The sequence below is a fragment of the Xiphophorus couchianus genome, chromosome 13, assembly GCF_001444195.1.
Source record: "Xiphophorus couchianus chromosome 13, X_couchianus-1.0, whole genome shotgun sequence".
Classification (NCBI taxonomy): Eukaryota; Metazoa; Chordata; class Actinopteri; order Cyprinodontiformes; family Poeciliidae; genus Xiphophorus; species Xiphophorus couchianus.
Window position 1 is genome coordinate 5,118,139 of NC_040240.1, and position 25,125 is coordinate 5,143,263.

Below are 25,125 nucleotides of genomic sequence, written 5' to 3' on the forward strand. Positions count from 1 at the left end.
TAATTTGACTTTATTGTTGCTACTGGAACTGATCTGAACTCAAGAACTGAACTGAACTCAGCTACTGAACAAATGTAGAAAAATTACGGCTATGATTTAATACAATGGACAGTTATCTTTTAAACATAAGACCAGATTGATTTGGATTTTTTTTCTTCCCTTTATCAACGAAACTAAGGATGCACCGATCTAAAAATTTGGGCCGATTTCAATGTCCAACATAAATATTGCTGCCGTTACCGATTACCAATATTTACAAATATTGTATATCTTGTATGAGTGATTCTTTTTTGTTTCATGTCCTCATGTTTTGCTTACAATGATTTTTTCTAAAATGTGTCAAATATTTACAACAAAGTACTTTAATTATACATTTAGATGTTTGCCATTATTCAAATATAAATGAAATGCATTTTAAATATTATTTTGTACTTTACACACCATTTTGGTGACACACATGCTCAATTTGTAGAATAATATGCGTCGCATATTTCTACCATTTCAATGACCACACTGCCGATTTCACCACTGCTTCTTCGCTTCTGTTAAACTTCCCACAATCCTTTGCTGCATCACTATCACTGTCACATGACCAAACAAAAACCACATGACCAACATTTTCTCCTCCCCCTCCAGAAACTAACGACAACAAGATGGAAATAAATGTTGGTTGTTAATATCGGCCCAGTTTTATTTATTGGACCGGTACCGATGTGTTAAGAATGAATAATAATGATATCGACCAATACCGTTGTTAGTTTGAAAACGATTTTTTGTATTTAATTTAACTTTGTCTCACATTAAAATGTATTTGTTGATCTAAAACATCTTAGCATAATTAAAAAATTAAATAGTAAAACTAGATATAATGTGAACTTTTGAATCCAAATCACTGTTTTTTTTTTGTTTTGAATTGTTCATTAAGACACCAAAATGAATGGAGGAACAGTATTCTAGAAAGAGGAATTTCTGTTTTCGATATGTTGAAAGGAACATGCCACTCACAGATTAATAGTAACGGGAAGATTTTTTCTTCCTGCCACCAGACCTGCGTGGCTCCAGGAGCCTCGGCTGGCAGCGTCAAGTGTAAATCATAGTTCCTGGGAACTGCAGGAATACCTTTTCTCTGGAATAAACATGGCTGTTTCTCAAGTGACAATCAGGCATTTTGAAAGGAATTCAAAAAAGAAGAAGGAAAAAAAAACAAAAACTGTGAATGTGACTGCCAGAGCACCTGCAGGAGAAACTGATGCAGCCAAGAACAATGGCAGCGCCGCTGGATGAAGGCGAAAACAATCGCAGGTTTCAAACCTCCGCACGGCTTCTACAGAGATGGCTTGATAAACGTTTCAGGGCTGAACAGACTGAACCGGTGAATCAGCGCTCCGAGCCGAGTGGCGGGGCTCAGCCTCTGCGCTCTGGTGCTCCACGGCTGCAGGAAGTGGCGAACTTGACCTCGCGACTGACATGGAGTCTCTGCGCTCGTTCAGCAGAACAATGAGGAGCGCTCAGACCAGCTGGAGCTCAATAATAACCGCGGTGACTCAGTCGCTCCGCTCCGCAGTTGATTTTCTGTGATTATGTCGGGGCTGATCCCGTCTAGTAGGATTATTCTCCAAGTGATAATTCTCGCTAATCGGCTCATAAAAATAAAGAATAATCAGTTAAGAGAACGACAGGCTGACACAAGCTAAATATGCAGCACAAACCGTAGGATTAAAAGTAAGTCGCTTGTTAATCGTGCCAAACTTTTACAATAGCTGCAGACTGCACGGGATTTTTCAACGAGGCTGGAGAACAGGTTGATGAAAAACCTTCAGACGAGCTCTTTGAATTCAATGTTTTGCTCACTTTTACCAGGAGCAACTCAGATCTGCATATCTCAACTCATTGCCAGGAGGTAATTCATGATGTACCATAAATTCAACTTGTTTACCCTCTTGTCCCCCCTGGATTTGTTTGTCCAGTTCTTTGTGGAGGACCCTGGAGGACCTGCAGAGGACATCCAGACAGCCGCTCTCTCTGTGAATGTGTCCAACAGCAGCCGGTCCAACTACCTGGAGGACAAAAACAGGTTTTACCTGCCGGTAGGCACGGCTGGTTGACAGATTTGTGCTTTGTTATGTAATTAAAACTCGGCTCCTTCAGACTAGCCAGCAGCAATCAGCAAACGCCTGGTTGAACTGCGCATCGGCTGAGTTTGTTATATGAGCTACTTGTCAGCGCAACGCTGGTAAAAACGTTGTTAAAGGGTTAATAGCAGAGCAGGAGCTTCTTAAAGAGACGGATGCCCAAATTCAAGGCGTCAAATCTGTAGGTCAAATTTCTTTAAAGCTATATTTGGTATTTATAGCATTTTTTAGCAACTCAAGGTGACATTTGCTACAAAGTGGCCTGGAAGACACATAACGTTTCCCCTTTCAGACGAGGATTTCTGCTGTTCTTTACGTCTTCAGTACTTCATCTACTGCTGCATTCTGGGCCTGGTCTCGTGCTCAGTCTTCCTGAGGATCAACTACGAGCTGAAGATGGTGGTGATGCTGGTCGCCGTGGTGATCTACAACATCATCATCCTGCAGACTCACGCCTCTCTGCTGGACGGATTCAACAAAGCCCTCTACCCCACGGACAAGGCGGACAGGTACCGGCCGGTTCTCCTACCTTTTCACTTTACAGAGATGGGAAATCTGGTTAAATCTGTATAATCCGACTAAAATCCCACATCTCTCTCTGACCTTTGCGACCCCGTTGGTTAATCCCGGCCTATTAAAATGAGCGACTCTGCAGCAGGGGACCACTGAAACAACTCGGTGGCGGAGTTGGCAGCGTCCCATTCTGCTGTCAGCGGAGCGGAACGGCTGGAAAGAGGGGATGATGAGTGGCAGAAACAGATAATGCTACTCGTGTTGATGGAGAAGGATTCAGCTTTTGCATTTGACTGACAATCGCTGGGGAGAGAAGAAGAAGAAAAGAAAAAAAAACCTGTCGAAAGTTTCTCTAGCTCTGAGAGTAGCTGGCAGAAAAAAAAACCTCGATTCCTCGGTTTCTCACCTTGCTTTGTTAGCACGAGGAGTGAGTTTCTGCTTCTACAGGCAAATACAGGCGAATCATTCTGAAGTGCTAAATGAAAAGGAAATAGACCAAGGCTGCCTAATAAACCTGATTTCTGACACGTCATCAACATCTTCAGTTAGAGCCACTTCTCTCACAAGTAACAGAAAAGTGTGAGGGTAGAGATCAGTCAGCTGAGGTAAGGCAGTGAATTCATCTTGCAATTTACAGTTCAAATATGTATTTCTGTGCATGCAAACATAACAGAGTTGTCTCTTGTGAGCAAAAAATGCAAACAGAAAATACTGTTTGATCACGTTGAATTAGTTGGCATTTGAATGAAGATGTGCCTGTGTGTCAGTTGAAACATCCTCCATATATACTGGTGACTCTTCCAAAATGTGCTTTAAAAAATTCATGTCATATAAAAAGTAGCATGTTTAGAAAAAAACTGTGATTTGTAATCTAAGTGCGTGTATTCAACGGGGGAAAAGGTTTGTACCCACCGTCCTTAAATAACACATACAGAAGGCTTTTTAGGAATTCATATTCTACTTTTCTTATATTTATAATATGCAATATCTTTTATTAACAGTAAATTGAGAAATAAAGGCCCCATTCATGTATGTTGAGTCACTTAAGCAGAACATCACATAAAGTCAGAAAAAAGGATTTAAAATAACAGTAGCCATGATAAACCAGGCGGGGTGAGAACCCAAAATGTAAAGAGTACCAAATTATTGCTAAAAAATGTCAGAAATAAAATAGATTTAAGAGATTCAAGTCATTCTTAAGGATATTTACCCATTTTAGAGACAGTGCTTGAGATCATGGAAACATAAAATAAAGAGAACAACTCTGCGTTTGATTAGAAGGGTAGATGTGGTGAAACAAGCAGACACTCTGCAATGCTCATAGAAACACAAAAATTATCTCGGATCAGCTGTTACAGATGGAAGCTATTTTGATCAGCTTGTTCGAGTCAACAAATAAGCTCAAAAATGTTTTGGATTGAATTCTTCAGTGTGAACTTCATCTTTCCAGTTATTACGTTACAAAAATAGGCTGTTTCAGGAAGCAGAATACGCCTAAAATGGGACTCCTTTGTATTAACTACCAATTTAAAACTACAGGAAAAAACGATAATTTTTTTCTGTAATATACTGTGAATATCATTCACAGTATAGGAATAATATTCATATACTGTGCTATTAATCACATAATTGCATTTGTTAGTTTGAAAAAGAAATCCATGCTTTATGAATTTGTTTTATCTAGAAAGGACTTACATGGGCGGTCGCCCAGGGCGCCAAGTTTTGGGCGGCCCCAAAAACTTGGAATATTTTTACAATTAATGCATATTTTATTTTGTGCCTTAATATAAAACTCATAGGCCCATATGAAGTTTGTTGTTTTGCAATATTGTTACATTGTATTATTTAATACAACACTAAAATATTTGAAAATTCTGAACTTATTGTACGCCTTTAAGGGGCCAGCATGGAGCATTCTCACATGGGATATTTTAAACCTGCAGCTGTATAGGCCTACCTATTAATATACTATAATTTGCCTGTGTAAAATGTTGTTTTTTAATTATTTTTTAATTATTTTGTATATATATATATATATATACAGTATATATACAGTAGTAAAATGTTCCATGAGGAAAAAGTGATTTTCTGTTGGCAAATGGACACATTTTTAACTGTGGCGTTGTTACTGTTACAAATGAATATGGATTTATACATCTTTACTACCAAAACACTGTTTCCAAGTGAACGTTATAATTACAAGGGTTTTCAAACATGTTTTTCAGACCGGGTGTGCTGAAGGACCTGAAGACCATGGGCTCCGTGTCTCTGTTCATCTTCTTCATCACTCTGCTGGTATTAGCCAGGCAGGTGAGTGGCTCGCCCCCATGGAGATATCACTGATAATAAAAACTTGATTTCTCTGCCACTGCTGCAGCCATCACTACTTGATCAGGTCATTCAGCATTCAAAGATCATCTTCAGCTCCATCTAAGCAGAGATGGAGACTTCTGGGAGTCGGTGGGGGGGGGTGGGAGGTACTTTGACTCCTTCAGAGAAGGATATTTTTACTGTCCAAAAGGTTTTGGTGTATAAAAATACGTCTTCAGACATTTTGTATTTTTGTGGTGTTGGTGCCCCGCCACCGTCCTCGCGTCATGTGACACCGTAACGCCGCTGACTTGGATTTTCTGCGGGGAATTGAATCTTTTTTTAGGGGTAACATCTATCATCTCAAAGCAGATGTTCCGAGCTGGGACTTCTGTACCCACATCCGGAGCTCCCCAGAGAAACGCGGCGGCCCAATCGGCTTCTTGCGTTGTTCTCGTTCTGGGTCACCCTCGGCAGAGAAATAAAGGTTTTGTTGGCCCGACTTGGATGTTTAAAACTCCTTGTTCGAAGCTGATTCCGTTCTTAAGATGCTTTTTTTTTTCGGTTTCAATTACAAAATTCTTCCATTATCTACCGCTAAAATGATCATTGGAAGACCTCTTTGCCCCGAGCGGTTGATGCGCTCAAAACGATTCTGCACGCTTCATGCAGTCCGTTGACAAATTTTCCTCGCCTAATTTCTTATCAGCTCTAATGAGGTCTTTTCTCAGAACTTTCTTCAGAGGGGAGGAGAAATCAGGTTACAAGGAAAACAGCATCAGTGATTCATCCCCCAAGATCAGATTGCACAGTGGAGCAAAACTCATTTACAGCCTCGTTTAGCTGCTTTCTAAACGGCATTTGGAATGAGCTGGCCTACTTTCTGGACTCACCGAGGTAGACTCTCCTCATCTACTTTTACACGCGCAACCCGAATGAGGAACGAAGGTTGGAACGCTGTTTCTCAGAAACTCCCAGACCCCAAAACGCAGCACATCCTTCCCTCCGTCGGTGGTGGAATCTTCTAAATTTGCCACGGCTGATGCTAATGTCAAGGAATAAAATGAATAACTCAGTGCATTTATCTATCATTCAGCCTGCTAATCAACTACATCTCCCTGGACGGTCAGTATAGGAGCCCGCCCACCAGACCCTTCTAGCCTTCGGATACAGAGACGGTGCGCTCCGGAAACGGAGGCGCGAACACGCAACCTCAGGATGTCTTGACCTTCGCATGCGAGTCCTGCTAACATATGCAGATGTATTCAAAACTACCTCAAGCTTGAATAACCAAAAAGCACAGAAAGAGAGAAGGAAGCAGCAGCTATGTTTTATGCAAAGCAGCTCTGTCTGCTTTTTCCTTGAGCAATAGCTGCGCTGCTGCTTCTCGCATTGTCTCGCTGTCTTGTTATTGGCACTCTGATTTTTTTCATGAATACCAAGCATTCCAAATACGACCGCCTCGCAGTCGCGACGCATTAGGAGAGAAAATAAGCCACCTGCCACTGAGAAGCAATAAGCTGAAGGTGTTTTTGCTTAAGGCCTTTATTTCAGGGACCAATCAGGTCAATCTCACTGCAAAAAAAAAAAATTTAAAAAATGTTTTACCAAGTATTTTTGGTCTAGTTTGTAGTGCAAATCTCTTAGTACACTTGAAATTAGGCAAAATTAGCTTACAAGAAACTTTTCAGCAAGTCAATATTTCCTTAACATAAATGAAAAGTATCAGTTTCACTGGCAGATTATTAGGCCCGAGCAGCGAAAGCGCTGAGAAGGCCTGTTGTAATCATAGTGTTTTTTTACTTATAACTTGGGAAAAAGTTCTTGTTATAAGTGAAATAATCTGCTAGATTTTGAAAAATAAATATTTGATTAATTATGGACTTAAAACAAGCTTCTATATCTTGCTGAAAAGTTACTTGTAAGTTAGTTTTGTCTCATTTCAAATGAACTTAGATATTTGCACTAGAAACTAGACAGAAAGTACTTGGTAAGATTTTTTTGTTTTGTTTTTGCAGTGCAATATTTATTTATTAATAGTATTGTTGTGCAAATGTTGATTTAATTTAATAAAGTGACCGTGGATATCAGCAGATATTTTGTACTGACGCAGGAAACATGAAAAGGAAAAGAAAACACAGGAAAATAACACATATTGTTGTCAGAAAAACTTTATGCTCACAAACGACAATCCCTGCCCAAGTAAAGCTAGATATTTCCAATAGAAACTAGACCAAAACTACTTTAATTTAAGATTTTGTGTTTTTGCAGTGATTCAAGTAATGTGCTGTTTGATGGAAAATAAAGACAGTGGTGAAATTTGGTGGTGGGAGTATGATGCTGCGGGGTTGTGTTCTTTAGCAAGGCGTTTACAGAAAGACGTTCGAAGCTAAATAAAAAAACAATCCTGAAAGAAAATCGGAGCATTTGAACCAGAGCTGCAGTAAGAGGGGTTAAATCAAAGTGCGTGTCAGTATGTGTCAGAATGGCCCAGTCAAAGTACAGACCTAGATATAACTGAAAATTTGTGGCAAAACTCAACTGTTGTTGTTTTCAGACACTACCCAATCGGGTTTGAGCTATTTCGTAGAGAAGAAGTAGCGATAGTGTCACACCTCAAAGCACTTGGCTGGATTTCTATTTGTTAAACGTTTTGAAAACTTTGCATCGTTTTACTTCTACTTAACAATTATCCACTATTTTACGTTAAAGGATCATAAAATCCTTCTGAAAGTCTTTAAGTCCAGGCTTACAGAGAGTCTCCCCTTTCCTCTTCGTCCTCCTCCAACAGAACGAGTATTACTGTCGGCTGGACTTCCTGTGGCGGGACAAGTTCAAGAGGGAGTGTGAGGAAATTGAAACCATGGAGAACCTGAACCGGGTTCTGCTGGAGAACGTCCTCCCGGCGCACGTGGCCGAGCACTTCCTGGGACGCAACTGGAAAAATGAGGTGAACAAAACATATCAAGATGTTTCTAGATTTCGCAAACATTTAGAGGCATGGATGAAAACGTAGATCAAATCAGAAAATGTTCCTACTTGGATGTCATTTGTGCAATATTATCGTGCAGAAGTCTTCAGTCAGTCAGCGTTCCTTTGTATTTTGTTATTTCTGAACTGAAATTCTTTATTGTAGCCATGATCAGGATTTCTTTCGGACTTTCTGAAACTCTTTTTGTGCTTTTGTTTGGATGATTTTAGTATATTTTCAGCTCCTTCTGATAATTTCTAAGAGAATCTTCTCTTTGTTCCTTGAACTACTTTATTCTGACATGTGAATCATTAAAACATGTGGCAGACACTTTTAAACAGGATACTTCCTCTATTTGCTGGTAGCAATCACAAAGTGCTTAATCTGAATCCATGAAAGCTGGGCTTTATCTTATACAGTTTCTGATTTGACAAAGCTTAAAAAGAAAAATAGAACAGTCAAAGAAAAATAAACAATATTTCTCTGCCTGCATAATAAAATGATTCGTTGGCTGACAATTCTGCGGGTATTTTGACTGAGTCGTGCCTCAGTGAAGTAAAAAGTGCTGTAATGCACCTGCGCCTTTCACTTCAGGCTTCAGCTCTGCCTCACTCGTCTTCCTCGGTGACCCAGTTACGACGGTGGCAGGCACTTGCATGGGGAGGGGGACCGTGCATTGAAAATTTGAGGATTATTCTCTAAGAAAAGCCGAACAGCGGTGCAGCAGTCACTCCGCGTTTCCACCGTCTCTGACCAGTAAACGCTGAACACACTCCGTGTTCTGGGTGGCACCCCTGGTAAAGATGTGTCCAAAGCCTTAGAAGGAATTATTTTATATACACACCCATATCAATATGAGTACATTGTTCCCTCTGTTGTTCATACTATGAACAACAGCGTTTTTTGCCCTTCTTTGCATCTGGATGTCCCGACACAACTTTTTCCCTCCTGAAACGATACCAATATCGCAGATATGAGCATTGGCCGATATCGACACGATATCAGCACAAATCACACACACTTTTATTACAAATTTTGTGGACTTTTGTTCGAGCAATTTCAATCAAACAGAGAACAATAGTCAGCAGCAGTAGGTATGAGAACGTCTGAGCCATTTGTTATTAATAAATGGGTCTGCATGTCAATATCAGATATTGCTCTGATATCGATACTGGAAATCGGTCCAACTTTGATATCACGCTGATTGGGACGCCTACCCTAATCTGATTACAGATCCAGTTAAGGTTCTGGTTGGGTTAAGCCAACTACCACATGTTTACATTTGTGATGGTAGCATTTCCAAAGAACTGACTGGCGTTTTTCATGTAATGGTTGTCATGGAGACGTGCTGGCCCCCAAGATGCCCCTCTCTGCAATGAGCCTCTGAGGTTTCTGTTTGTGTGCAGGGCAGATGAAAATAGGTCCAGCTTTGTGGCCAGTGGCTGAAAGAGACGGGTCTCTGTGTCATGTTATGAACACAAAGAAAGACAAGATGGCGGACGACTAATTAGAAGTTTCTAGAAAACCTGACGAAAGAAATAAAGTTGAAATGTTTGCAACGCTCGGGTTTATTTAGAGGAAATTCTTTCTACAGGCAAAGATAATGGTTTTGCTGAAAACTATTTAACAGGGTGGGACTTTTATCCACAATGAATAAATGTAGTCAAGTTAATTCTCCTCACTTTTTTATTATTGTGATAAATGAATTGATCTCAGGTTTTTTTTATACATTATTTACCATAGGTGCCAATAAATGCTGTTGTTGATGTTGTTTTTCTTAGCTGTTAGACTTTGCATGATCTCTTCACCCAGTACAACTTGCTTTACTTTCTGGTCTGAAACATTTCCAAAAAGAAAAGTTGCACAAGACAAAACCCCTTTCGCTCTGCGCGTCACCTGAGCTGCTCTGTTCTTACCTCCTCCTTTCTAAAGATGAATGCCCCTATTTTCTGGCTGCCACGGGGACCCGGCGTCCCTGCAGAGATGATTAAAGCGTCTTCTTATTTATTTAAAGTCTAAGTGTCAGTGTTCAGCATGAGGCATTTAGGTCATGCTGTTTTATTTTTTAGTAAAGCCCAATGAAACCACAGGCCATTTCTCTTCATCTTTCTGCCGCGAGTGCCTGTTCGATACGGCCCATCTAGCTGTTATCTTCTTCTTCTTCTTCTTCGCTTGTTATCAGGACCTTTATCATCAGTCGTACGAGTCAGTGTGTGTGATGTTCGCCTCCATCCCGGACTTCAAAGAGTTTTACACAGAGTCTGATGTCAATAAGGAAGGACTGGAGTGCCTCCGACTTCTCAACGAGATCATAGCCGACTTTGATGAGGTAAACTCCTCTCTTACTAATAACCCTGACTGTCTGGAAGTGTGGAAAAAGACAAAAGAAAGATTTTTGACCTTCTCCGGGGAAGTGTCATGATGCTCCTGAGCGGAAGGAGCACAAAGCCAGGCGGTCGTTGGGATGCTGCTCCTGTTTCATACTTTGTGCTGGGTTCCCTCTGCGTTCACAGCTGCTGTCTAAGCCCAAGTTCAGCGGCGTGGAGAAGATAAAGACCATTGGCAGCACCTACATGGCTGCAACTGGGCTCAATGTGGCTCCAGGACCAGAGTCCACACAAGTAAGCTTTTCTCCACCTTAACAGTAAGACTCAGCAAATCTTAAGACAAGTAGCTTGTAGCTACAAGTGCATTCTGTCCCAATCAAACCACTATGTTCTATGTATTTTACTGGGATTTATGTGGGAGGTAAGAATGGCTGGTTTTCATAACTTTTGGAACATTGATGTTCAACTTCAGTCTGACTTCTGAGAACAATCAGCAGGAATTTGAATCTCCATGTTTGAAGCTAAGAGAAACATAATCAAAAGACCTGCAGCTTTAATTGCAACATAGGGTGGGGTCTACTGGTACTAAACTCTTTAAAAAATTCAAGATGGCCACCACAGTCGTGAAGGAAAATTTATTTTTGCTCTTGATTTGCCCGTATTTATCACAGATGAATACGTTTAGTGTTAAATCCTTCATAATTGGACCATGGATTTCATATTTACTGATAATGTTTTGACTTCTCAAGATGGCCACCATGGTTGTCATGGAAAATACATTTCTGCACTAAAATTGTCAGTTAGATGAATGTGTTTGGCGTCAAAACATGGCCTTCCTATTTTGAACCATAGAAATCATGTGGTTCAAAATGGCCGTCAAGGTTGTAATATAAAATATATGTTTGCACTAAAATCAACTGTAGTTATTGACATTGTGGGCAAGACTTAACAAATAGTTAGCGTTAGCTTCTGCCAATTTTATTAGGTGGTTAGCGGTTTAGCGTTAGCTTCCCCATATTTTTCTATATGTAGCATCTTAGCAATAGTATTCTCTATTTTTTTATGTCTCGCAGTTTAGTGTAAGTTGGCTCAAATCTTTATGTGTTTAGCGGTTAGGTGTTAGCAGAGCTAAGATTATTGTTTACAGAATAAGTGGCTAGTGAGCCTAACTATTTAGATGATGTCACAAGTCTTTGTCTCAGTTGATGACCGGTGTGAGAATCGCAAACAACAAAGTCCTGCATTTGTCTGGTACTGATACAAAATTGCTTATTAATTTAAAATAGTATGAATAAGATGACCAAAATGGGGAACATTTTATGGCAATAACTGGTTAAAAGAGAAAGGGGAAAAAAACAACAACCTTGAAAAATTCAAGTGGCTAATTGGAAAACCTACGACCTGAGGGTAATTTTGTATGCTAGTATCCACACTTGAAAGATTTTTACAGTAAGACGCTGCACTAAAAGTGCCTCGAATGGAAAATGCACACCATTGACACACTCTACTTTGTCCTGGATTTATTACAAACCATCATCAATTGAAAACACTAAACTTTGTCTTTGTGATTTGACAAAATGCCAAGAAATTGATTGGTTATGAAGACTTTTGGAGGCTCTATTCTGAGAATACAGCAGCTTCATGCAGGGCGTCAACAGAGGGCATCTTTTAGTCCCTGTATGTACATTTGACAAGTCCCTGGACTTTCCCTCCTAATTATCTACGGGTGCCTGAGGCCACAAAAAATGGGGCAGTGAAAAGCATTGCAGCGTCAACGGCGTTCCAAGCGCAGCTAAAAGCCCCATGTGGGTCGCTCCGTGAAATCTGCAGCAGCATCACCCGTCCATCAGTGATTCATTGTCGCACATCTGAATGCATGTGAACAAATGGGGGTCTTGTTCAGACATCAGCGCTGTGTCAGGAGATCTGCCTGATTGCTAAAAATCTGGATTAATTGGGCGTTCACTCAGCCCCGCCTCCTATTCAGAGACTGTTAATGCATCAGTCAAGAGGTTTTCTTTAAATATGTCTTAACTTTCCAACGGGACAGACTCATCAATCGACATTTGTAGTTATTTTTGCCTTTTAGTTTTCATGTGACATTTATCTTGTACAATTAAACTACTAACCCCAAACCCAAATATATAAATAAATAAAGCTACCAGACGGTTAAAGTGTACGCTCTTTAACTAGTCAACCACATCCTGACTTTGTTATACTTCCCCACTCTAAGTTGTAACATTTTCTCCAGATCTCTGACTGTGAGGACATCTTCTGATAAACTAAATCATGAAACCTATTTTTATCAGTCAGATAACTGATACTTTTTGTTTTGGTCAGATAACCTGACCAAAAACAAAACACAGTTTTCAAATATTTTTACTCATTTCGAGGGGGAAAAAATGTATCCAAACCAAACTGGCACTTTGTCTTTCTGAACCCAACCTAACCTGAGCCATCAAGCTTTTGTAATAACAGGAAATGACATCACCATAGATTAATTTTGATCCAGTGTTCTTTGGCAAATGTCTTTAAATTAGTCACACATTTAAGTATGATTAGCATATTTAAGACTATGGCAAAGCATTTCAATGGGATTTTATGCCAAAGCCATTTTTGAAACTTTGACTAGGCCACTTCAAAACTTTAATTTAGCTTTTTTTCTAAAGATAAAATCACTTGTGTACGTCAGATCATTGTCCGGGTGCATAAACTAAGCTGCTACTGGCACTCTGATTCGCTGTAGGCTCCAAAATTTAGAAATTGCTTTAAACTCATTTCCAAAATTATTTTAAAGCTAGTTATTGAATTACATCCGAACAACTTTGTTTCTCACCTTTCGTCAAAGTTCTTTAAGTCGGTGCAAACTTTATGTCCTTCTTCATGTTGCCACGAGTTGCTTCTTCATTTTACATGTCGAGCATTTATAAAACAAAGACCTGGTCAGAGAAATTGAGATAAAAATCTTCTCTAATCACTGTTAACTGGTTTATATTTATGTATTTAAGGGGGCACATTTTCAGAGCAGCTACGTTTAATCTTGAGGACCTACTGTACACATTTGGTGCATGAAATCCTTTGTGACCTCTCCGCAAAACTCTGACTTAACCTGAATGATTCAAACGAGCAAATTTCATGCTAACCTCAAGGACAGCTGGTCTCTGTTTGTGGTTCATCAGATTCCCTGCAACAGGTGGCAGGTGCAAACTTAAGAAGACTACTTCCTGTAATGCACAGTTATGCTAGCAGCTTGTTCCAGCTCTTTTCTTCTTTTTCAGCTTCTCTTCAAACAGATTGAACCGAAAACAATAATTAATCTCTGTCAATTCAGCGATTGGTTTCAACCTGCTTAGACCCGGGTTTGATTACTGCCAGCCTGGCAGAGTGAATAAACCACGAAGAAGAACATGAAGTAGGCCAGGAAGTGACATAACAGGCTCTTCAGACATCGATGTTTTGATTTCAGTTGAGCTGCGTAGGATAAATGTCACATTAAAGGCAGAAAAGGTTTTGACGCAATTTCCCCCGGTTTCATTTCTCATACTTATCATCACTTTTCAAAAGTACTGATTATTTTATGAATTTGACAAAAAGAAACAACTCTCCTCGTTTCCGTGTTGGTCACTGATTTTCTGAGCAGACGTCTTGTAAACTTGGATAACTGTGGCTTTGTTTCCATTACAAATGGGCGCAGATTTTTGTCTGTATTCTGCTGATGTTGAACAAAAACCCCCATCATTTCACAACTGTGGTGTTTCCATCACATAAGAAATAAAATGAAAACCACACAGGAATAAGCTGGTTCATGCAGTGGAAATACTTTTTGAGCATCAAATGAGTCATGTGATCAACAACCGGATGTTGCCACTGGCTCAAACCAAGACGAAGACAGGAAGTAGTCGGATGATGATGTCGCGATAATGACTTATTGCATGAACAAACTTATTCATGTGTGATTTTGATCACATTTCTTATTTAATGGAAACACTGTAATTGCAAAATTGTTTTTTTTTGGTTTTTTTCTACATTAGCTGAATATTGACAATCTGTTGAGCACATTTGCAATGGAGACGCAGATTGTGACTCCAGTTTGAGTTCCTCGTGTTTTTGTCATTGAGACAGAGGTTTTGTTGCTGTTCACCTTAACACACGTTTCTGTTCACTCTGCATTTTCCTCAGGAACACGACAGACAGTACATGCACATAGGCACCATGGTGGAGTTTGCCTTTGCGCTCGTCGGGAAGCTAGATGTCATCAACAAACACTCGTTTAATGACTTCAAACTGCGAATAGGTAGGAATCGTCTCCACAACCTTAAAACTGTGCATATTTGTTTCCGTCTATTTTATTCAGAATCCATTTTGTTGAATATGTGTGAAGATTCCCCCAATGTTTATCTCTTTTGGTTATGCTGCTGTTTTGCCAGGTATTAACCATGGGCCGGTGATAGCGGGAGTCATTGGGGCTCAGAAGCCTCAATATGACATCTGGGGGAATAGTGTTAATGTGGCCAGCAGGATGGAAACCACGGGGGTTCTGGGTAAAATCCAAGTAAGACGTCTGTGTGATGCATGGCTATCAATGTACAGCTGAAATCAGAGAGAGTTTTTCCTCACTGATAGCAAATTAGACTAAATTTTTACTGATCATCTAAGTCAGTTAGGATTACAAAATTAACACTATTTTCTAAATGTCAGAATAATTAATAAGAGAGGGAATTTTTTTCCCTCTCTTCAGTTTCAGAAATGTTCATACATTGCTTTAGTATTTGGTAGAATTGCCTTTTAAAACTGGGTAAAAAAGACTTGGGTAAAAAGTTGTCAGTGTCCTGCAAGGTTCTGACAGTAGCTAGCTGGCAGTTTGGCCCATTGTTTCAGAGAGAACTGGTGGCTCTCTACACAGGCTGCCTGCAGGTTTCACTAAGTATTTTTAAGACCTTTTCAATGCCACCTAGAATGAAATTTAAGACCCGTTTCACTACTTTTCACGTGCGTTGAGTGGCGATCACTTTTGTCTCTCAGTATTGTTCGTTGCTCTCCGTGTGTCAACAAATTCACCCACTTTAGACACAAAAAAGCTAGCCAGCTAGCAAAGGCATGTTAGCAGCTGTAGCTAATACCTCAACTGCCTCGAGTCACAAAACGTCCGAGTGTAACTCAAATTTCTGCCTGACAGAAAAGTTCTGCGAGGAAAAAAAACTACATATGAGATTAAATTGTAGTTTCAAGATTTAAGATTAGCATACTTAAGGCCGACTTACTTTTAAAAAAAAGACATTTTAAGGCCTTGATTTTAGGTCACATGAATTTAAGACTTCATAAGGATGCATGGATACTCTGTCTACAGGACTGAGGCTATGTTCTTACAAAAACAAAAATCTCCGCCGCATCCTTTTGAAAAAATAAAGTCATACACTCGGAACGTATGAAAACCTTGCATTATTCTTAACATTTAGCAAATAAAAATAATTTGGTCATCACGTCTTAGCAAACGCAGGAGAAAGTTTAGCTTGACAGTGAGAACAAAACGTATAAATATTTGGTTGAGACTGTAAGTGTAAGCTTCTCAATAATCCAAAGGCTTTTGTGACATTCAGGTGACAGACGAGACCAGTGGCATCTTATCCAACCTGGGCTACATGTGTTCATGCCGCGGCATCATCAACGTGAAGGGCAAAGGGGAGCTGAAGACCTACTTCGTCCACACAGAGATGAGCCGGTCTCTGTCGCAGGGGACCGTGATGCCCTGAGCACGCCTCGACCGCCAAAACACGCCTGACAACAACAATCGCACAAAGTGGCACAGAAGTGATTTGTCATGCTCTGTAAGTAGAACCCATTACCAAGAGCCAGCGGCGCACTGGACCGGCATCCGTCAAGGAGGCCAAGGTAGGCCGGCGCGGTCCTTCAACGCTGCACTCTGAGTGGGTTTGCACCTCTCCAGTGTTACGAGGACGTCACTCTGAAGAGTCTCTTCACGGCCTAAAGGAGAGCCTGACTAAAGAGAGGGTGGCTAAATTAGTGCAGCTCTCAAGGACCCCCAGTCACCTGTCTGTAAAATAGTAGTAGTGTGGAGCTAATTACCCATGCCGGTGTCGCAGTGCTTCACGGCCTTATACTTGAGCAAATTGAGCCGCCTGTCGAGTCGATTTGTTTTGTTTGTTTTTTTTATCAACTCTCTGCCTGCCTGATTGGCACTGAGAGCTGATTTTTGGTTCATTTCATTTCCAAATGGATGTTACAATAAATCTCGTCATATAGGGGCTGTTGGTGTCAACAAATTGCCAGCTTGATGGGTAGTTTGCCAAAAGAAAAAAAAAATAGATAAATAAAACCTGTGATTGTATTTCTAGCTTTATAGCTGCATATGTGTCCCACATGGCAACAGGTGGAGTCTGACTCATGAATCAAGGGGGAAGGTTTCTGTTTTTTATATAATTAAAGCTGGAGCCATGCCGACAGCATGTGTGTGAACGTTCACTGCCATCTCTTTTTGTTATCCATTAAAACATTTGTATATAAATTCTCAGTGCGTGTCGTTTTAATTCTCCAAAAGCTAAAAAGCCCACGTTGGAACCGTCATTCAGTAAAAACATGCACAGCGTGCTTAAAAATAGTTGGGACAGACTTAGAGTAAATATTTTCATACATTTATCAAAATGTCAAAACAAATAATAACTAGTTAATTCCATTTCTATAAACTCTGCTATGGGTGATCTGTATAAATTATTAGAAAGGACTGACACGGGCAGTAGACCAGGGCGCCATGTTTTCGGGCGGCCCCAAAGATATTGAATGTTTTTTGTAATGAATGCATGTTTTAATTTCATCAACCTAATAACGAATTGTGCCTTATGTAAAACAAATAGGCCAATACGAATTGTTGTTTTAATATTGTTACACTTTTATAAATGTATACAATAGTCAAATATTGGAAAATTATAAACTTATAGTACATCTTTTTGATACCAACTTGGAGCCATTTCACATGGGACATTTTAAACCTACTAATGTGCAGACTTACCTCATAATGTGATGTAAATTGCGTGAGTGAAATTATTATTATTATTTTTTATTATTGTTTTATTTATTCTGGATAGGGCAGCAAAACTGGCTCTAGCCCAAGGGCCCTTAACTTTCCAAATCCGGCCCCGATTACGACCACAGTGTGCAGGTTATTCACTGCAAAACCACAAAATCACACTAAAAGTATTTTTGGTGTAGTTTTTAGTCAAAATATGTTTTTGCATTGTTGACTTTTAGAATTTTATTAAATTCAATTCAAAAATACTTTTTTAATCCCAAAGGAAAATTAAATGTTGTCACCAATACCATTTACGTTATCAGGTTAAGAGTTATTGCAGATCCTGATGGCTGTGGGATGAAAGGATCTCCTCCAACAGTCCGTATCACAGCGATTCTGAGGAAGCCTCTGACTGTTTTGTTCTTGTGAAGATGAAACCCGGGGTTGTCCGTAACATTCTTCATTTTATGAAAACTCCTTCTTTGCCCCACAACGGAGTCAGCTGAGAACGTTTCAGACTTTCACGATTAGTTATGGTAAGTTAGCATTACTTCCCTAATCCAAATAACATGTTTTAAATGCCTAAACCTGCAAATATTTTTATTTGGAGGACCAATAAACCATATATGTGCTAAAATCCTGTTTGTTTTTTAAGAAAGAAAATGTAAACCTAAACTAAACAGAGAATTGTTCCAGATCAAAGCTGCGTTTTGAGTCATATTGTTATTCAGTTGGATTTATTTTTTTTGCCACTTAAAGAAAATGCAAGCAAAGAAATAATATCCAAGGCCATGATTAAATATTTTATTATATGCTGTATCAGAAAGGGCACATTTGAATACAACATTGTATAGAAATAACTTATAGAAGCACTTCATCTTGCCTCTTGTTTCACAAAAGCAACTCACTGCTCCATGAAAATGTTAACAAGGAAAATGTAAGAGACATTTCAAGTATGTTGGCATTAATATTCATAAATCCATGCAGCGAGAACAACGATCTTACAGAAAAGTGCCAAGGAGAAACACCAGATTTTACTCCTCGGCTCCCTGAGGTGTGAAACCAATTATTCTTAAGGCTTTAGTTACAAACTACTACCCCGTGTTACAGCACTGTTCATTTACTCATCCAGTTTCTTTTCCCTTCTTATTTGAAAACAGAAAATATCACCTTGTGTGTTAGCTCCTAATCCTCATTAACAAACACCAAACAAGACCGAAATAGCTCCCCGCCACGCTACCGAGAATAAAAGGTATATTTCTACCATAAGACAAATATCAGACAAATATCCCGACTAAAATTATTTGATATACAGAGACGGTTCTGGTTGTGTAAGTTCACAGTTTGCGCACGAAAGGAAACAAGGAGCCTGGTGAGTCAAAGAAGATTGTTAAGGATAAAACAGGCATTTGAAAAAGGTGAAGGTGGAAAAAGAAAAAAAAGCAATAAGCAGTCAAAAAATACAAGATGTCTGAAATATAAACATGACGCCTCAAGTATTTTTCCAGTTCAGGGAACCGGTAATTTGATGTGAAAAGCAGACCACTGACCATATAATTGCGCAATTTGACATTTCAAAAATAAATGTACTTAATTAGAAACTCGCCAGTTTTGAAAAAAAAAAAAACAAAAGACCTAGATTTTCAACAAAAAAGTTTTGGCGCAAGGATGAGGTGGTTTTTCAGCTGCATAGAGTTGGTTTATTTCGCAAAACTTCAATAGAAACAATTTTTTTCCGCATCACACGAGTCACATGATCAACAACCGGATGTCACCACTGGTGCAAACTATGATGAAGAAGACGGGAATTAGTTGGAGGGTGATGCATGTTTTTAATGACTTGTCGCGTGAACAAACTTGTTCATGACTTTACACTGATTCTAAATCACTATTTTGTGTTTAATGTCACTGTGTGTTTACTTTCTGATTCATCTGTAGAGAAGGAAGCATATCTATGAATGTTATTCAATCTGAAACTCGATGTCAAGCATATATCTAAAAAGGTAAACGGTGGTAGAGAGTGTCCTATCACACAAAGACAACCTGGTAAAAAACACATTTATTATGCAAAGACAGAAGGAACCAGCCCCTTGTATGTCAGGGTGGGACAGAGCTTTCAGAGTGGAACCACTGACCCATATCCTTCTGCCATACTCCAGATGATCCCGCTTTTTCTGTAAAAATCGGATTCGATCAAAGCCACGCGTGGGTGCCGCTTCGCTGTTCGGTTGATGGTTGAATTGAAACGACGCCCATATTCCGAAGACGACAGTAGAGCTACCGGTCTGGACTTCTCCTGGTAGGGCAGAGAAAGTGATGCTTAGAACTGGATACGCCGTGGTGCTTTCAAATGTCTTTGGATAGATTCGGAAATATCCTAAATCTGAGCTGAATGTTTAGAAATATTTCAAGCTAAATGTCTTCATGCAACCTCTTGCAAGGTTGGTGGATACAGAAAGGGGACCTTTGAATATTTTTCTTTAGTTCAGCAAGAGTTCTGGGTTGTTCTTGTATTTGTTCTGTTCTTCAGCTCCACCCCGGCTACAGGATTTATGCCGAGGGGCAAATGGGACGGCCAAAGAAGAAAGGTTGATTTTCTGTCTGGTGGGGAACCACTTCTGTGGAGATCTGGCCAAATGTTTTGACACATTCTCCTGTTCAAATACCCAACAAGGAGCTATTTTCAGACAACCCACGGCATCACAAGAGGCTAAAAATTGGCTTTATTGGTCGAATCTGTGAGCGCAGTCAAGGAATTTAACTTTGGCTTCACACCATCTGTACGCAAACTCGTTGTTGTCCTGGGTCAGACCGATGACAGTGGTGTCATCTACGAACTTCAGGAGTTCTGCAAACAAGTCAGCTGAGGCGCAGTCCTTTGTGTAAAGAGAAGTGGGGTGAGAACACATCCCTGGGGAGCACCGGTGCCAAGTACATAAGGACAAACACTAACCAACTTTTAATAGTCATTAAAAAGATGTTCAGGAGTCAGAGGCTATCGATATGATTTTAGATCTGTGTAAGTTTAAACAAGTAGCTCTTTTTAGGGTCATTTCCTGACAACAGTAAACCAGATCAGTTTAGAAATACCTTATTAAGATACATTTGAAAAAACGATGTTCATAAGAGAGACGCTCTCTTCGCCTACGAAGACTTTCAATTTGAGATTCTGTACAGTTTTTTGGTTTTTTTTACATTTCTCTTTGCATTTCCCACACAAAATAGATTTGGTTTACAAGAATAGCAATGTAGAAGTGTGAAGGACAAAGAAAGTGTTGCAACAAAAACATTGCTGCTAAAATAAACGTCCAGAAGAACCTGCTGGCAGGAAACCAATATTAGAGAAAAAGAAAAAGTTCTTCTCATTTGGTGGCTCCCCAACTCCACTACATATATAAAATCTCTATAGGCGCAACAGCGCCGACTCCTGGCACTGTGAACTACTCGTCTCGGTTTAATGGGTTTCAGCAAAAACTATGGGGCCAACAAGAAATAATCCACTCTCTGAGCACACAAGAGAATAGTTTATTTTACATTCATATTCAAATGTAATCCTTGGAAAAGCAATGTCCTAATTCAGCAGGAACTGTCAGCAGCCCTGACAGCCAACCACTCAACTCGGGGTAATTACAAGCTCAGCGGTGTGTGTTTGCCTCCGCTTTGTTCATCGCTCTTTCTGCTTTCAGCGACCCAGAAACTCACTGTGAGCTACTTTTCCTTGACATGAATAATTACTCCAAGGAACTGAAAAGGCTTCAGAAAGGAAACGTTAAACAAATGTCACAAAGCTCGCATGTCAACGGCAGGGCACTAAAAATACTAAATCAACACCAACATGTTTGAGGAGCTGAGGTTTAATAAAAGGTCAAATGGAGGAATCAGTTGGTCCCTTTGAGTCTTTTCTGCCCATTCGAGTCTCTCACAGACGTAAAACACAGACAACTTCACTTTTGCCTCTCAAGTACTTTGCTGTACTGTTTACTAAAAGGTTGCAACTTGGGTTGTGCAGGTGTTTCAAATTAAAGTGGAACTATTAACTCTCAGATAAGAGAGGCTCTCTCCTGGGATTCCTCCCTGGCCAGACTCAACAACAGTTTGTTCATCTTTTTTCTTATTGTACTCTCGTGACCTTTGGCAGACCTATTGACAGAAACAAAGACAACTGAACAAAAGATGGAAATAAATCAAAAAGTGGTTCGACAAAGTATTAGTTTAAGGAGTGTAACCGTCATATTAAATGTAGGAGAACTTGAAAGAAGATTTTTATAATCTGATTTTTTCATTACAAAAAGCCAGCAATGCTCTCAGTGGTTATTTGAGAATATCTGCATTTTTTATTATCTGAGGAGTGTATCAACCGTTAACTCAGTCCTAAATAGAATTGAACTAGGGGAAATGACTTGTCGCAGCTCTTACCTCCTCGTTTATGTCAAGTCCTCTCCCACTCAAGTTCTTCTGGGTGTGGAATCGCTCCTTCATATCAAAATCCTCAGTGTCGTGGTACATTCGGTCAAACATGGGCACTTCAGTGACCTGAAAATGGAGAAGATGCCAACAGCATGAATGTGTTTTGTGGTAGAGCTTCAATTTTTTTTGCCAATATGTGTACGTAATGTGTTGCTAAGAGACCTGCATATGAAAGAGCAGTTTTCCATCTTCTGCTCTACAGAATCATGTTGCCACCGGTGCAGAGCTTGCTCAACACCGAAGCGTGAGAGTGCGTCTAGATGCCAAGCATGTTAAAATGCCAGGTTTCAAGGGAATGGTTCTTTGTAGCTAAAATGTTTGTCAATCTGTCATCAGATCCTAAATTATAATCCATTAATCTATCAGGTTTTGAGGGAGGTTTTCGTTTCATAATATGATATTCAATAGTTGATTAATAAGCAAACCACTAAAAGCATCCTGAAAATGTGTAGGTTTTGGAATGAGGAATAGTAAAAGACCAAATTAAAAAAACAAAATATGAAACGCTACTATAAAACCTAGAGAGTTATTAAGAAAACTTTAGAAATCAATATATTAGAATGGCTGGTTAAAACTTAATGTAGTTTCAAATGTGACGAGTACAAAGCTAACACTTTAGGCATCGAATATAACATTAACCAAAATGTTATAAAAATGTACTATTTAACCTCGAAGGGGTCGAGAGGACCCCACGTGGTGAGATTTTTACCCTGCGCGCGGTTCCAGAGGGGGTGGAGTTTCGGAACCTCACGTGGGACTGACGTATGTGCGCTTTTACTCCTTCCCCCCGCGCACCGTCGCGGCCGTTTTTCTATTTTTACCTCTTTATTATTTGCTTATTGTGGGTTTGGCTTTCGACACTTCCCGTCCTCTTTCTCGCAGGGACTGCGCACTCATTGTAATTTGTACAATAAAGAGAATGAGAGTGCTGACATTTCGTAACGATATCAGTTGAATTCCACGTCGTTAGCTTCATTAGCATTACCTTTGCCTTGGTGTTGAAGTAAGACATTTCTTTGGGCTCCTTCCGTCGCGGTGAGATTAAACTGAAGATTGAGGGTTTAACCACCGCTTTGGTTTGATCCTCGGGTGAAGCGTCCATCTTCCACACGAGCAAACAAACGAGCCGACCTCCCCGAAGACGGGAACTGTCACAGCCTGAGAGAGCGGTAGTGTTTTGCGGTTGCTAGGATACCGAGCGGAGGTCGGATGTGATGCTTTCAGAGGCTCGTTGTTTGACTTGGAAATTGGAGATTCTGAGCCATACACACGTGTAACCTTTTAGGAATTGATTTTAGTAACACCCAGGGAAAGCAATTGACAAATTTCCTTATGTGATTCAGTATAAATACAGATGTTCAGTCTAATTTAACTGGCTCTCCTAAACATCTGAGGACGGCACGTTGTCTCACCGCTGTTATTCTCCGCCTGCAGTGGCATTTATCCCTTGGAGGGCCTTCAGACCTCTGTCACTTAATTTGTGACAGCAAATAGTATTAGAAAGATTGGACACAATATGCCTCAAGGACATGGCATATGTGGCTCAATTATGGACGACATTTCAATGATTCAAAATATGTTGTTTTTTTTAGATATTCATATAAATAACCATCCAGTCCATTGGCAATGTATAAGGTAGATGGTGTGGTACCAGTTAATCTGAACAAATTGAATCTAAAGGTCAGACAGACTGGCAAAATTGTGAAATGGAAGGTCTGACACATTCATCCATCTTCTTTACCCGTTTGATCTGTGCTGGATGCAGGGGAGATGGTTCCTACCTCCAGGGGCCATTGAGCAAGAGGCAGGGCACACCCTGGACAGGCTGTCAGTCCGTCACGGCAGTTGCCATCTAATCAAGCATGCATGTTTTTTGGGCGGTGCCGGAGTACCCGGAGAGAGCACAGAGAACATGCAAACTTGAGAAGCTGGGATTTGAATGTAGGGCCGTCATGGGAGGGAACCGTCAGTACTAACATCTGCTCCACATTTTCCTAAAATTACACCAAGTCTTCTTCTAAGCAAACTAGCTCTAGCTGAGACAGACACTAATAGCAATTGTCATTTACAGCTACAGATTCCTTGTTCAATTTATTGCTGGAACATGACCAGACTGCTAATACATGAATGACCATTGATCTAATCCACTCCGTTTTAGCTCTGGCTGTGTGTTTTAGGTAGTTACCATGCTGGAACAACCTCAAGTCCTGAGATTTGAGATGTTCTTCCAGAATTACCCTGTATAAATCTCTGACAAACTTTCTTGTCCCTGCTGAAGATAAGCAACCCTAGCATTATGTCTCCACTGTCTGCTGTGTCTACTATATGTCTTGCGACACATTGCAAACAGAACCTGTTGTGACTTTCTTTGTGGTGATGTCTGGCAATGATGTGGTTGATTCACAGTTCTGCTACACTCTTTATGCTGTCAGCTGGTCAACTGATCAGTTTTCTGTGAAATGCTCAGCACTTTGCATTGCTCTGTCTCATAAAATCCCAATAAAATACATCCAGTCTGATCAGGGGGCGCAACTTTGTACCTTCTGAGGCGTTTTCAATTCAAATCCAAATTCAGAAATACTGTATTGATCCCAAAGAGAAACGTTATCATAACTCACATTGATTCAAATTAGAATTGGGAAGACGTTATAGGCCTCTGTTACTGATCACGTCATTTACAGCCGTTAAATACAGAAAATGCTGACTATAAATCCTTTTTACCCCATTGTCTTGGCGCCCCAGTGCATATTTTTCACCCACTGAGTTTGGTAGTTGTAAAATAATAGTTTGAAGGGGTGTAGACTTAGTTTTTTTGTCAAATAATTTTATATATAAATTGCATCTGTGACAAACTAATTGGAGCAGCATTCCAGTTAACCTATTAGTTTTAATTCATCAGACCCTGGCCACCTTCCATAGTCTGTGAGCCAATCCCACCTGCTGCCATTTCTCTCTTCCTCCTCCTTGTAATTATGACAGCGTTGGCAGGGGGTAGCTAATGCAAGGACGCCACTCTGCTGAGAGCTGTGCCTGACTGCAACACACACACACACACACGCGCCCACACACACACACTACACAGACCGCATGCGGGTCTGGAGAGCGGAGATTTGGACCGCCAGTGGTTCTTTCCAGCAGCAGCAAGGACAGTCAGGGGGGATATGTGGACAAAGCACGGATAAGGGCACATGATCGTCACCAGCTTTCTTTCATTTCAGAGGTTGTCTCAGAGCCCAGGAGTAATTACTGCTGACATTTCGGAGGGATATATTGCTATTTATCGGGGGGGAGGAGGCTGCAGTGGGAATGAAACAATCCGAGGACTTGGGGTCGGCCATTCAGCGGGGCTGAGTTAATAAAAACAAGCCACTGCTGTCACTG

At 40.2% G+C, this 25,125-nt stretch overlaps 2 protein-coding genes across 6 annotated transcripts in view; one reads left to right on the plus strand and one right to left on the minus strand.

Annotated features, from left to right (window-relative positions):
• adcy2b (adenylate cyclase 2b (brain)) overlaps positions 1 to 16,782 on the plus strand; it is a 66,391-nt gene extending 49,609 nt beyond the window's left edge. For 3 of the 4 annotated variants that reach the window (XM_028036312.1, XM_028036313.1, XM_028036314.1), the window contains 9 exons: positions 1,968 to 2,087; positions 2,457 to 2,641; positions 4,871 to 4,955; positions 7,747 to 7,905; positions 10,109 to 10,255; positions 10,440 to 10,547; positions 14,433 to 14,547; positions 14,681 to 14,805; positions 15,851 to 16,782. In XM_028036312.1, the coding sequence (XP_027892113.1) occupies positions 1,968 to 2,087; positions 2,457 to 2,641; positions 4,871 to 4,955; positions 7,747 to 7,905; positions 10,109 to 10,255; positions 10,440 to 10,547; positions 14,433 to 14,547; positions 14,681 to 14,805; positions 15,851 to 16,003 (1,197 nt within the window). In that variant the 3' untranslated portion in view covers positions 16,004 to 16,782. The remainder of the gene's footprint in view (positions 1 to 1,967; positions 2,088 to 2,456; positions 2,642 to 4,870; positions 4,956 to 7,746; positions 7,906 to 10,108; positions 10,256 to 10,439; positions 10,548 to 14,432; positions 14,548 to 14,680; positions 14,806 to 15,850) is intronic. The other variant, XM_028036315.1, reaches the window with a different exon arrangement.
• A 2,535-nt stretch (positions 16,783 to 19,317) lies between these two features.
• Positions 19,318 to 22,980, minus strand: cfap90 (cilia and flagella associated protein 90). Of its 2 annotated transcripts, none has more exons than XM_028035297.1 (3): positions 22,730 to 22,980; positions 21,694 to 21,810; positions 19,318 to 19,573 (listed from the first exon to the last, which is right to left on the minus strand). In XM_028035297.1, exons 1-3 carry the CDS (start codon positions 22,844 to 22,846, stop codon positions 19,394 to 19,396), a joined length of 414 nt encoding a protein of 137 aa, XP_027891098.1. In that variant the 5' UTR covers positions 22,847 to 22,980; the 3' UTR covers positions 19,318 to 19,393. The 2 variants fall into 2 exon arrangements, with proteins under 2 accessions (XP_027891098.1, XP_027891099.1); XM_028035298.1 differs by lacking the exon at positions 19,318 to 19,573 and adding an exon at positions 21,116 to 21,417.
• Positions 22,981 to 25,125: the final 2,145 nt, after the last annotated feature.

Coding starts and splice junctions, on each gene's coding strand:
- cfap90 (XM_028035297.1), bottom strand. CDS start 22,846: ATGGACGCTTCACCCGAGGATCAAACCAAAGCGGTGGTTAAACCCTCA. Junction 21,811..22,729: donor ACTTCAACACCAAGGCAAAG/GTAATGCTAATG, acceptor CTCCATTTTCAG/GTCACTGAAGTGCCCATGTT. Junction 19,574..21,693: donor GACTTGACATAAACGAGGAG/GTAAGAGCTGCG, acceptor CTGCCCTACCAG/GAGAAGTCCAGACCGGTAGC.